This window comes from Olea europaea, chromosome 5 (assembly GCF_002742605.1).
Source record: "Olea europaea var. sylvestris chromosome 5, O_europaea_v1, whole genome shotgun sequence".
Lineage (NCBI taxonomy): Eukaryota > Viridiplantae > Streptophyta > Magnoliopsida > Lamiales > Oleaceae > Olea > Olea europaea.
This window is the reverse complement of record NC_036241.1, coordinates 14,426,743-14,439,231: the sequence shown is the minus strand read 5'-3', so window position 1 is coordinate 14,439,231 and position 12,489 is coordinate 14,426,743. Positions and strand designations below refer to the sequence as shown.

The following is a 12,489-nucleotide window of genomic DNA, read 5'->3' as shown; positions in this document are numbered from 1 at the left end:
TGTGTGTTTATTTATAATATTTGTGTGTATTGTGAAGAACGCAGTATCTCTAAAAAAATTCGAATACTACGATTTCAAATAATTAACATAAATAATATACATAAATAATATTGATAACGAGTGAATGAAATGTTTAAATAAAAAACTAAATCTAATAATTAACATAAATAATATACATAAATAATTAATTCAATGTTATAAATAATTACATTGCCAATAGTTATTAACAAATGTAAAATTACACATATGTTACATTGTCATGCAGAGTAATCTGACTTGTACAATATCTTCTAGTATACCATGTTGCACCGCACTTACGAGGTTGGGGAAACTTTTCAGTAGATGATATTTTAAACATACATGTACGTCCAAGAGTACGTGGTCCGACTGCTGGTGGCAACAAGCTATTCAATGGGAGAATATGGTCGAGAACTTCCCACTCGACTTCGTTTGGTACAAGAAATATTGTCTCCGCATACGCTACTCTCCAATAGTCAGTCATTTAATACGCACTGCATAAGGTGTGTGGTGAAAATCTTCTACGCATAGCCAATGTCACTACATGTGTACACGAAAAATTCTCCAACTGAAACTGTCTACACATGCATGTGTTATCATTCAAGTCCACGATGTATTCGAAATTACGTGTACATCTCACGGAGAAGCGAAATTGATCCAATGGTTCTACATATACTTTTCTCCCCACATCTAGAGTCTTGAAGAGTTTATCTTCCTGAACCGGGGTTAGCACATTTGTACAACTCTGTGATTCCTCATGTCGATCATGAAATCACTGTTGCAGCTTGTCACGAATGTTCTCAATCAATGCGAGAATTGGTAATCTCGATTTTTCTTGAATAAAGTGTTAAGCGACTCTGCATTATTCGACGTCATCATGTGGTATCGACGTCCTGGAAAATGTGATCGTGCCTAATGTTCGATCCACATCTCTATTAGATACTCGCATGCAGCATGTGATTTACTGTCTATTTCGACCATGAACTTTTCAAACTCTTCAAAACTGTAAGCCTCTGCAACTCTCATAAACAATGCAACGATGCCCTTGCCTCGGTACCTGATCGTTAGGTTTCCCCGTATACGGTACATACAATAATCATGATGTGCCTCAAGGAAGACTTCGATGATACCATTTATTATTAACTGCCCTCAATCGATTACGAATGCAAGGTTTTTGATATCCCTAATTACTTCCCTCAACTTTGTGAAAAACCAACTCATCGTTAGATCATTTTCTCCGTTGACTATGCGAAACGTAAGATGGTAAATTTGGAAGTTGGCATTTTGACATGTTGCAATACTCAACTTGCCCACGTATCTCGTCTTAAGGGTTGTATAGTCAACTAGGATTAGGAGTTGCATTGCATTTCGAAATTCTCGAACGCATTGTCCAAGAACCATAAATAAATACTTGAAGCGATCATCGTCATCCTTCTCAATAAAAAATGTCGACCCAGTATTAATTCTTCCCATGTTATAGCAATACCTGGCCAATGTAAATAAACAATAATCATAATTTAGATAATCTATTCAATATTAAATGAACGGAAATATGAATAATTCAATTAAATAAACAATTGAATTACATAATTATATAAACAATTGAAATAAAATAATTAACAATTAAAATAACAAAGAAATAACCACCTAAACAATGAAATACCTGGTCAATTTAGTATAACTCTTCTCGGTCGAACCCATCAAGTCATCCAATGCACATTTGTTTGGCTTTCCAAGTCTTCTAATAGCTCTTGACCACCCCGTACTCTTGCCGAACATCATTAATGATGTCCCATGAAACTTGTGCATTATTTCTTAACAAATGAACCATGATCGAGCCTGCCTATGATCATTTCAATGAATACCCACTTCGTTATGTTCCCGTGCATACTTACGAATTACAAAGAACTCATTCGTGTCCATTTTCGTAGCTCGCAAACGCCAATCGTAACTGTCGTCAACGCAGATAACTGTGCACGTCGACTTCTTTGATTTCTTTATTTCAAACTCGAAGTTATGCCTTAAAGCAATCCAGTACACAGCTTCTTGCAATTCTTTCTTTGATTCGAATAGTTGTTCGACATACACATCTTCATCATCGGGAGTCATACAGTGTACTCAGTCCGGCCTTTCAGCTCCCACACGACTCATGTCTCCTAGGGGATAAAGCAATCAAATCCTCGTTTGTAAATGCGTTTTCATTTTCGTTTTCTTCAACTGCCGATGGAATTCTATGCGTAATAGTGTGATAATGGTGGGTAGCAGTGGTCTCGGGAATAACCACGTCATCTTCACGAACAATCTGAATTGTATCCCTGACATCGTTTACATTACGATTCTCTTCATCGAAAACTTTGTGTTCACCCTCTGGGGCATTCTTCCTCAATAAAGTTACGCAAATAGGAGTCGACTTTCGGCCTTAGTTCAATTTAATTAGATGCTTCATCTCCACTTCACAAGTAACTTTCATAGGTGAAATCGGAATGCTTGAATGCTTATGAAACAAAAATCTCAATTCCATATCGTACTAAAAGTGATCAACGTTAAGGATGCTTTGTACATCATGGTACATTTTTATAAACGATGTACTCCTTGTTATAAAAACTTCACTCGTCCATTTTCATTCCCACTGAGCATTTTCATTCTTTTTAAATTTATCAAAGTAACAAATTGGGATACATGTTGATTTCATATCTGTCACAAATTAAAAAAAAATTAATAATAGATTAAACATAAGGAATTAATATATAATTTTTTAAATTGTTCATTTCATATCTAATTTAATTTTATACTTATAAAAATTCACTGATTATTTTAATTGTTTCAAAAATATTTATTTCAAATAGTATTAAATATTCATTAATATTTACTTCAATAAACAATATTCATTAAATATGAACAAATAAATTATAAAATCTTAAACATTAAAAAATAAATAAATTACAAAAATAAATAAAAAAGGGGGCCGATGAAACAGCCGGCTCAGTACGTCCGGGCCGACTGTTTCCACCAGGCCTGGACGTTCTGGGCCGGCTGGAAACATCCGGCTGTTTCCCGGGCCAGCTGGAATTTTTCCAACGAAATAATATTCAAATATATATTTTATAAACAACTATGAATTTTTCCTGAAATAATATGTATACAGATGAATTTTTTTCTTCGTTTTTGCTAAAAAAAAATCTGTGTTTAATATTGTAACAATTCATCTGCCTTTGTCGAAATAAGATTTAAAGATTCAAACAATGTACTATTTTAACTAAAATGAAATTAAAAATACGTATTTACACTTACCAATTTCGAGTGCCAGTTGTGAGTAATTTTTTTTTGTTGAACCTTTGATAATTTTGTGAGATTTCAATATTCTTGCAGATGGAAGAGGAAATTTCTTTTTAACTGTATTGAAGAAACTAATAAGCAAAATTGATTTTGAAATTTATGTGGGGGAAGTGATTGAATTTATTTAAACTTTTAAGGGTATTATTATCTTTCAAAGAATTAACATGTTTTTGTAATTATAGAACATAATAAGGGCACAATTGTCTTTTTTCAACACAAGAGGCACAATGTGGTGAATGAAAAAACATTGTTCAAAGTGTAAAACTTGTTCTTTGACTCGGGCAATGTGAAAAGTACCCCGCGGGGCGAGAAGAAGATGATGAGGAGAGAATGAGGGTGAGGCGGAGGAGATGACTTTGGTGACCATGGAGTTATGCTACACTTACTGACGGCTTGACAAAGTTGAATAACAAAATCATGTTTACACCAATCATTTCAAAAATGGATTTTTAAATTATTTAAAATTAATCATTTAGATTTTGCCAACACACGTTGTAACCCAACTTTGCACGAGTAACTTTATTGGGTAACCATGGTAATAGGCAGAAGTAGTCATAGTAATGACTAGTTTGCCGTGTACTTTATAACTTATAAACTTAGCCAAACATACAAAGTACCATACATATACAAAATGATTAACCGTTCCATGCTTGAAAATTTAGGAGGAGTCTGATCTTATCACGAAATTTTTAGATTATTATAGACACGTAAACCTTTAAAGAAAAATAAAATAATATCTTGCATGACATATGAAGTCAGTCGAATGTGATATGTAAGCGTTGTTTGATGGAGACTAAGATCAACTTTTAGTAGATTTTGATAAAAGTTGATGAAATATGTGATTCAAAAGTTGTAAGATTCATGAAATGTGTGATTAAAATTAATTATTGAATTTAATTGAGATTAAAATCTAAATTTTAATCGATACCAAACAAGGGCTGAAGACACGTAAAATTATAGATGAAGAAAATTACTTTAGTGACCATGTTGAAATTTCTTAAAAACTTCTGTGACAATTGGAGAAATTAACCGAAATATACTATCTCATCAATTAATGCCTATTTTGAATATAATTTATTTCCAAATCTTTTTCCACTTGATTTATTTCTTCTTTGGCAATGTTACCCTTTTTTCTCTTTAGCCTAAACATAGTGATGGCAATGGGTCGAGCCGAGTCGGCTCGGCCCTTTAACCCACTAGCTCGGCTCGAGCTTGTGGCGAGCCGAGCTCGTGGCTCATGGAAGACAAGCCGAGCTTGAGCTCGGCTCGTTTCTTGGGGGCGAGCTCAGCTCAACCCACGAGCTAGTGAATTCACGAGCCACAAGTTCGCGGGCCGGGCCAAGCTCACGAACGACTCATGAGCTCGTGATTTTTAAAATTTTTTTTGGTAAATTTGCATAGTTTGAACATTTTTTTTAAAAAATTAATATTTTTTGACGAGCCCATGATCTCGACTCGTGGGCTCGTCAAAATGGCTCGTTGGATTGAGCCCCTGCTCGGCAAATGACGAGCTTGAGCCACCCACGAACCGGGTTTTGATGAGCCGACAAGCCGCTCGGCCCGTTTGACATCCTTACCTAAAAATTCAAATCCACGTTATCGTACTTAACATAAGATAGGCATTAGATCATTCCTGCTAATATAAATATCCTTTCCGATAATAACTCCCTGTTTCTACCACAATTAGCGCTTGTTTGGCCCCCATTCACTTGCGTTCTTACCCATTTTTTGCTATCATTGTTTCAACTTTATATACAAATGATGTCAGACAATTTACATCTTTCCTGACAATACATGTGGCACATGCAGTAGAATTTTTTAATCAAATCTTTGAATGATTTATTTTCCATTTTTGCCCTTCCACTTCTTGAGTCTACTTCCACGTGCATTAAATGTTGCCAACTACAACAAATAAAATTTTTTAAATCACTTATTTTTGCAATGCCGTTTGTTAAATGGTGCCGGTAAACTACTATCTTGCAATGTTTCAACCACAATAGTGTTTTACCGTCCACGAGACACACCAATTTTCATTCCATCGACAGCGTAATAGGAATTGAACCATATGTTAGATGCTCAGACACGAGGAAACAATGTGAAGTGTCAAGCGACAACAACAGGATTTGCAGAATTACAAATCATACTACGTACACAAATATCAATTGAATGGACGCTAAACTACTAACGTAGCACCTGTGCCATATAATCGCGTAATGCTTGTCACGACACATTGTCCTCAGCTATTACATATCGCTTGGCGGCCATTTCATCGTCTTCGTCTGGTAGCTCTATTTCAACTTTTTCATTGTCCACTTCTTCTGCTCTACGAAACCCCTCGTCCATACGCCCGCTCCTACGAAAAAAATTGTTTATTCCCATCATGGCCACAACCACAGCAGTTTGCATGTGCATACTGTAACCAGGCATCCGATCAAGAATCTTCCACCTTTGTTTCCAAACACCAAACGCACCTTCGATCACGTTTTGACACGAGGAGTGATGGAAATTAAACCGTTCATGTGCATTTCGAAAACAACATTGTCGCCCATCTCCCACATTGTGAAATTGTTGAAAATGGTATCTAATGTCAGAACCCTTTTAAGGAGCCATATACTCGGCCTGTGTGCGAACCCTGAGTCCACAAGGTAATATTTTTCATTCGCCGAAATCGAGAAATTGACCTCTGGACTATGCACAACTCGGGCCAAGATTCGACTATTGTGTGTGTTCCTTGTGTGGATCGGCAATACGAACATGAAACAAAGATTGAAATCACATGCGGCCAACACATTTTGTGTTCGAATCCCTTTTCTACCAATAAAATTCTCTCATTGATGTCTTGGCAGTACAACTCTCACATGTGTACCGTCGATTGCACTTATACAATCCTGAAATAGTGGATAGCGCTCTAGATCCAGAGGGTGGTGCGCTGCGCTTTCGTTGTACCTCGGATCTAGTTTTACCATTTTCGCACCGAATGCTAGATATGCCCGAAGGGCCTTTTTGAAATAATGACATATGGTCTACAACGATGCCCAAATAGAGTTTGAACATGTCGATATCCTTTTTCGTGCACAGTATACACAAGAACATGCCGACCTGCTCATATACATCAATGTTTGCGTTGCTCAAAATGTCGTACTCATCGCGCAGAATATGCGTGAAGTGCATAAACATCAGAGAATACATCCTGAACTCCTAAAAACAAGTTTGTGGATAAATGTGCATGTTCTTTAACATGAAAATGTGACCGCATCGCGTTGTTGAAAACAAATACCAACGAGCCGTATTTGGTGCCAAGTAATCGCGCACAATGCGCTCAGCAATTCCACAATACTCCAGCCACTTGATTATGTCCTCCTCCAACTGCTGCAAGACATCTTCATCAGGACTCGTATCCCAATCAGACGTATGCTTGATGTCACCATTGTTGCTACCAATGTATACGTAAGTGCTGAGTGGGCCTCCACGAACATACAATTTTATGGTTGGTGATATAAATGTACAAAGGTAGTGACTCCGAATATCAAACGGGAAGGCAGCCCGTACAAACAATCGTATGAAATGGTAAATATTATTTAGGTTTCTTATGCTAGCTTTGGCATCCTACCAATATCTCTACATTTGAGCAGTTGAATGAGACTCCTAACTCATTTATAGATAAAAAAAACTTGACTACTCATGAACCCTTGGACAATGTTCCCCATCATTTCAAATCCCCACATACTGTATCGTGCTTTTGCAGGGAATATATTCCCTACAAAAGCACCAAATTCTCAATCATGCATGAAATGTTCAATAGTTGACATTCGTACTAGATAAAGGAAGATAACAGATAACAAAAATAGTTCCACTAAAATTCACAATCACAAGTTGTTTGCAACTAAAAGCACATGAAAAATAAAATGTCCATCACACGAGAACGGAAAATACGAATAACCAGCAGAAATACAAACCACAATGTATACATAGGTCCACTTTCAATTATCCCTTACGTGGGAATGATTGATTGTCGCGAAACAGTACTCAGTAAACTTAAACTGCAGGAAAAGTGCCTTGGCAGCACGGTACGAATTTTGATTATCCTTCACACGTAGTAACCACAAAGCAAACATATGGAGAGGTGACCCCTCCTCCACATGTCCTGACGATAATAGTTCGCTCATATAGTTGTCGATAGACATGTCATTTCTCTGATGCGATCTTGCAATCGAGGCAAGATCCGTTCCAATACTTACTGGCACCGTATTTTTTCCTCTTTCCTTTGTCCTTCTCGCGTTTGCATTTCCTTTTATCTCTACTGCGATTCCTGGATATGTTCATGGAAGAGTGCGCTCTATAGTTGATCGGACTGTTACTAGAATTTGTACTTTCTACATTGATGGGCAACTTGTCATCTATCCCCAAATCAAATTCCCGTTGCAACAGCTTTGATGGGGATAATGCGTATTTGGTGGAATCGTCCGCATCGCCAAACAGTTTCCCATACGTGTCATAGAGATCACTGCACTTCATGTTCTTGTACGTTGCGTATTTTCATTTTTCCTGAAGAGACATATTACACGAAAAAGTAGTGTTATGTGACAGTAGAAGAAAAATGCACATAGTTGGTAACAATCCACATCAACGACAGTACTAGAAAAACGTATGTCTTGCAAAAATAACGTAAACAAAATGAAGGTATCACAAAGTTTGCTTTATGACGAAATCGACACATTGGATCCAAGCCATTTTGTATCACAAAGAAAATGAAGCTGAAGGCATCATATAACTCAGCAGACGTGATGAAAGGGCCATCAATTCATCTCATGGACATATGTATGATTTGAAGAATTGAATTTCATCACATTACAAAAGTACATTATGCATCATTTAACTCCATTAGCCCATTTTAGTTTTTATTTGTTCCCACATATGTTAAAGTTTTATGTAAGCAACGACCTAGAAAGGTTAAGCAAATATCTTCAAGACCAAAGGTCATGTTGATCGAGTTGATCATAAACTTTAAAATTATTACATAACAAATAAGTTTATTTATATGTCTGTAGTCGACAAAATTGAACTCCAGATTTCAATCAAAGCTTATGTTAGTAACACTAGAAGAGCATCAAGTGAATTGAACCAAACTACAAATAAGTAAGTGAATGCACCCAAACTACAAATAAGTATTCTATTGCCAACATATATGCCAAACTTAAAATTTGTCATTATTAAAGTTGATGTTTGTTATCGAACTTGTATTGGTATTGCTCCAGTACATTACTTTAACACATTCACATCTTCTGTTTGTAAAAGTCAGTAAGCTGCGAAACCATGAGGGGGAGTCTTATTGTGTACCTTGATTTTTGCTTCCCATAAGTGCTCGGGGCCAATGATTCTACCGATTTTCGACTGGTATTGAATGCCACTGGATTTTAGCAGCTCGAAGAGATGCTTGTGCTCCATTCACAGTTTACCCCAGTAGTTCTTAAGTTGAGATATGGTCCAGTCCTTCCCAGCTCTACTATTGAACAACTCATGGATACGTTGCCAGCCCGTAGTCGAAAAGCATTTACCGCGTCGATGCCCTTCGGCAATGACAATTTCGCATACGTCAATGAAGATTCTATGCTCCATCGGGTCCCATCTTGCAGTCTTACGAACCACAGGCTAAGGCTCATACGGGTACTGTGATGGATAGTCGAAACGCTCTGGCGAGCCCATACTATAGTGCTGTAAACAGAAAATTTGCAACAACGTCTCAAAAAGGAACATATGCGGTTCTTTGTATCTGAAATACTGCCTTTTTTTAACCATGATAATGCACACCAAACAACAAAGTCTATAACCTCAAAACAGAAAACACGAAATTCTACTTAAGAATTCGAACACTAATAAGTCAAGAATCAATTACGCAATCCTAAAACAAATTCATGAGAAACAAGCAAACTACAACAAAACAGTCATTACAAAAATTAAAAATATGAAAATAATTACACAAGCCGGAAACAAATTCACGAGAAATTTCAACAAAATGTTGCAAGAGGGCACACTTCGAAGCATGGGCAAAGGAAATCAGACCACATGAATAGTCGAACGGAGGAAAATCAGGGATGAAACTGCTCACCATGTGATCGGGGTAATAGAACCCATGAGATCCATCGTTCGTCATTTTCGAGGTGTTCACGTCGTTGCTGCGATAGCCAGAGGAAAACTGAGGCGTGGATAAAGATTGAGGTCAACACCAAGCTTAGTGGAGAGGAGGTGGAGGGAGGGGATGTCCGGCATGAATTCTAGAAATATGAACGGAGATGCGGTGCTAAATGGCCGAATGTGGAAACCAATTTATCGTAGGGAGAGCCAATTGGGAAAGTCGCAAGTGACGGAGAGAGTTGGAAGTCTCATAGGGTTAATAATGTGGAGGGCAGTTAAGCAAATGTCAATGACCAGCTAAGGGCAGTTTTGTCCAACAATCTCAACGGCTGTATCAATACTTTTTACACATCTAACACGGTTTTAAATGGTTGGCAGGTTTTTTCTGAATCCATACTATAGAAGAATGAGAGAATGGGGAAAAATGAGCTTCAAACATGCGTTTTAGATTCTACTAAGATGAAGTCAAATCATTTGAACAATTACAAATGAATTGGGAAAGTCAACCGAAAGATTCAACCAGCTAATTTCTTTATTCAAGTCTTGGAATAAGTTATCATCAAGGTTTTAGGATGATATTAAATTTCTAATTAGATTATTGATGCTCATAGAGAATGGGACGCCCAAAGAAATACTCTCTAAATATACGTCCTTGGAAAATTGACATTTTATGTATTTTAAGCGCAAGTTTTTGAATATTTCAATACAGATGGATGAACAAGTTGAAGTGTTTTTCAAGGCCAAAATGTACAATAGTCGTTTTAAAATGAAAAATACAAAATCATCGCTTTTTGTCCATATCCTTTGGGAAAATTGGTTTTCATCGGTCCATAAATAACTTTAAAACTTGCTTTTAGCAAAGTTGTGTTAGATTTGGATTGTGTCATGCAAGTATAAACTGTCTTCGCCATCATTATATCAGCCTCTACACCAATTAAGTAGTCTTCAAGGCCTCATTTCTTAATTGACTTGTGTTATGTCCATGCCATTGTTACATCAACCCCGATCCGAGCTTATGAAGCAAATTGAAACAATAGCTCAAGTGGGTGTATGAACGCAAAATTTCATTAGTCCAACATATCTAGTATTATTTTTTTGTTATAAAGACAAAACTAAGAATTGAGTTATGCTTCATTACTCGATTGATTTTACCAGAATTGTATAGAATTGTGCCCTCGATTAACACATGGCAGCATTTCATTGATAGTTGGGCCAAAAATATTTTCGAATCATACAATCACAATTTGCCAACTCATTCTGACAATCTGATTCTGATAAAATAATCTAGTAAAATGGCATAACTCTTAAGCAATAAGGGTTTTTCACTGCTTAATTTTCCTGGGATTGGGAAATACTTGGCGGCTCTGGCTAATCCTCGAACTCACCGCTGTCCAATCCAGCTTGAAATCCATTAGCCCATCTCGATCCCGTGGGATTTCATCTACGCTACTCGTCATGACGCTAGACGGATCTGCAGATGAGCTGGAGTTTTTCTCGGTCACCATTGCCTCAGATGGACCTGTCTCACACATTTGCTCTACCATCTCAATGCATTTTGACGCCTCTTCCTACACGTATATTTCCACAAATTATTTTGGCAAACTAAATTGTATTGAAATTGGAGTAACTGTAGATTAATAAATTACCATGCAGTTCATGCAAATGTGTTCAGAAGATAAAATAAGTTGTTTGAACTCATCATAGTTCTCGGGATATAGCCTAAAGGAAGCAGTCAGAACAGCTGAAGCTGCCACATGCGATGGCCTGTACTTCGTGAGTTTTATAACTGCAGTTAAAGATTAAAAAATATTTATGTCTTTTCTTGGAAAAGTTCAGAACTTAAAAGGGAAAATTAGAGAAAGTTTTCAAATTATAGAAAGAAAAGTGAACCTCCTTGAGATTTGATAATGGTATGATGAACGGAACGGCGAGGGACGAACGGATGTACAGGTGACCGGCACCGGAGGAAATCGATGAAGTAGTCCACGAAGCAAATTGGAGTTAGAGATCGCATTTTCCATTGCAGTCCTTCGCAGATGGCGCACTCCATTTGAAACGCGTCCTTCGTTTCGTACTTTAGCATAGGCTTCCGCAATTGCTGTGTTCATAAATATCAATACTTCGCGAATAAAAATAAAAAACCAATAAAATCAGACTTGAAGTTAATTTAATCACCAGAATTTTCGCGATTTTGAAATTGTCATTCCTCATCTTCGAAGCTATGCTGAGGCAGCAGGTCAAGAAAAGAAAAATGTTTTTTGATCTAGATCCTGGAATCACATTCTGTATCAGAAAATTCAAGAATCACTCTAAGTTCATCATGAAAGTGAAGATCAAGAAAATGATTCTACTTTTACCGGGATATCACGGGCTGAAACGAAACGATCAACGTAGGTCATCGCCAGGTAAGGTATGAATGCATCAAACTTCTCACATACGGAGTTCTTCAAGAATTAATCAGAAGAATTCATCATTAATATATACATTTAAGAATATTTTCAAGATACAATAGTTAGTTAGTGTTACTAACGAGCTCCATGAATGTAATGGCGACTCCGCGAAATGCACGGTACAGTGTTGTTCGAGCATATATTGGGTTCGGCATGAATTCCTTTTCGGCACTGAAGAGTTTGCTGAAAGAATCATTGTCATTTCTTGAAATTAGATTGTAGTAGATATCATAGGGTAAGAAAATTTCTTCCATATTTTCTTGTGAAACTATCCTTATTGGTTCTTCTGAATTTGATTCTTTGTTATGCGGACTATTTTCTAGAAAGACTTTGTAGTATCGATTGCGATTGATTCTGTGTAAATTTGTATACTCAGTCCGTTTCTGGGCAGTTAGTTTGGTAATTGAGTTTTAACGGTTAAATTTTAAATAACTCCACATTATTCTCTGTTGCTTCCTCTTACGTGACTCCAATTTCTTAAAGCAAGTTTCCCAACCATGTGGCATGCCAGACAGAAGATGTGGCGGCAATATGTTCAGCTTTACAATTTTTT

At 36.9% G+C, this 12,489-nt stretch overlaps 1 protein-coding gene across 1 annotated transcript; it reads right to left on the bottom strand.

Annotated features, from left to right (window-relative positions):
* Positions 1 to 10,808: 10,808 nt before the first annotated feature.
* On the bottom strand, positions 10,809 to 12,190 carry LOC111394281 (putative cyclin-D6-1). Its single transcript, XM_023020035.1, has 6 exons — positions 12,017 to 12,190; positions 11,844 to 11,930; positions 11,662 to 11,769; positions 11,377 to 11,584; positions 11,133 to 11,272; positions 10,809 to 11,054 (listed from the first exon to the last, which is right to left on the bottom strand). Exons 1-6 carry the CDS (start codon positions 12,188 to 12,190, stop codon positions 10,809 to 10,811), a joined length of 963 nt encoding a protein of 320 aa, XP_022875803.1.
* Positions 12,191 to 12,489: the final 299 nt, after the last annotated feature.

What these genes read in the sequence shown, in the direction of transcription:
- LOC111394281 (XM_023020035.1), bottom strand. Translation starts at nt 12,190, where the DNA reads ATGGAAGAAATTTTCTTACCCTATGATATCTACTACAATCTAATTTCA. An exon ending in TCAAAATCGCGAAAATTCTG is followed by an intron (nt 11,585 to 11,661) that starts GTGATTAAATTA and finishes TTATGAACACAG; the next exon opens with CAATTGCGGAAGCCTATGCT. An exon ending in CATTATCAAATCTCAAGGAG is followed by an intron (nt 11,273 to 11,376) that starts GTTCACTTTTCT and finishes CTTTAACTGCAG; the next exon opens with TTATAAAACTCACGAAGTAC.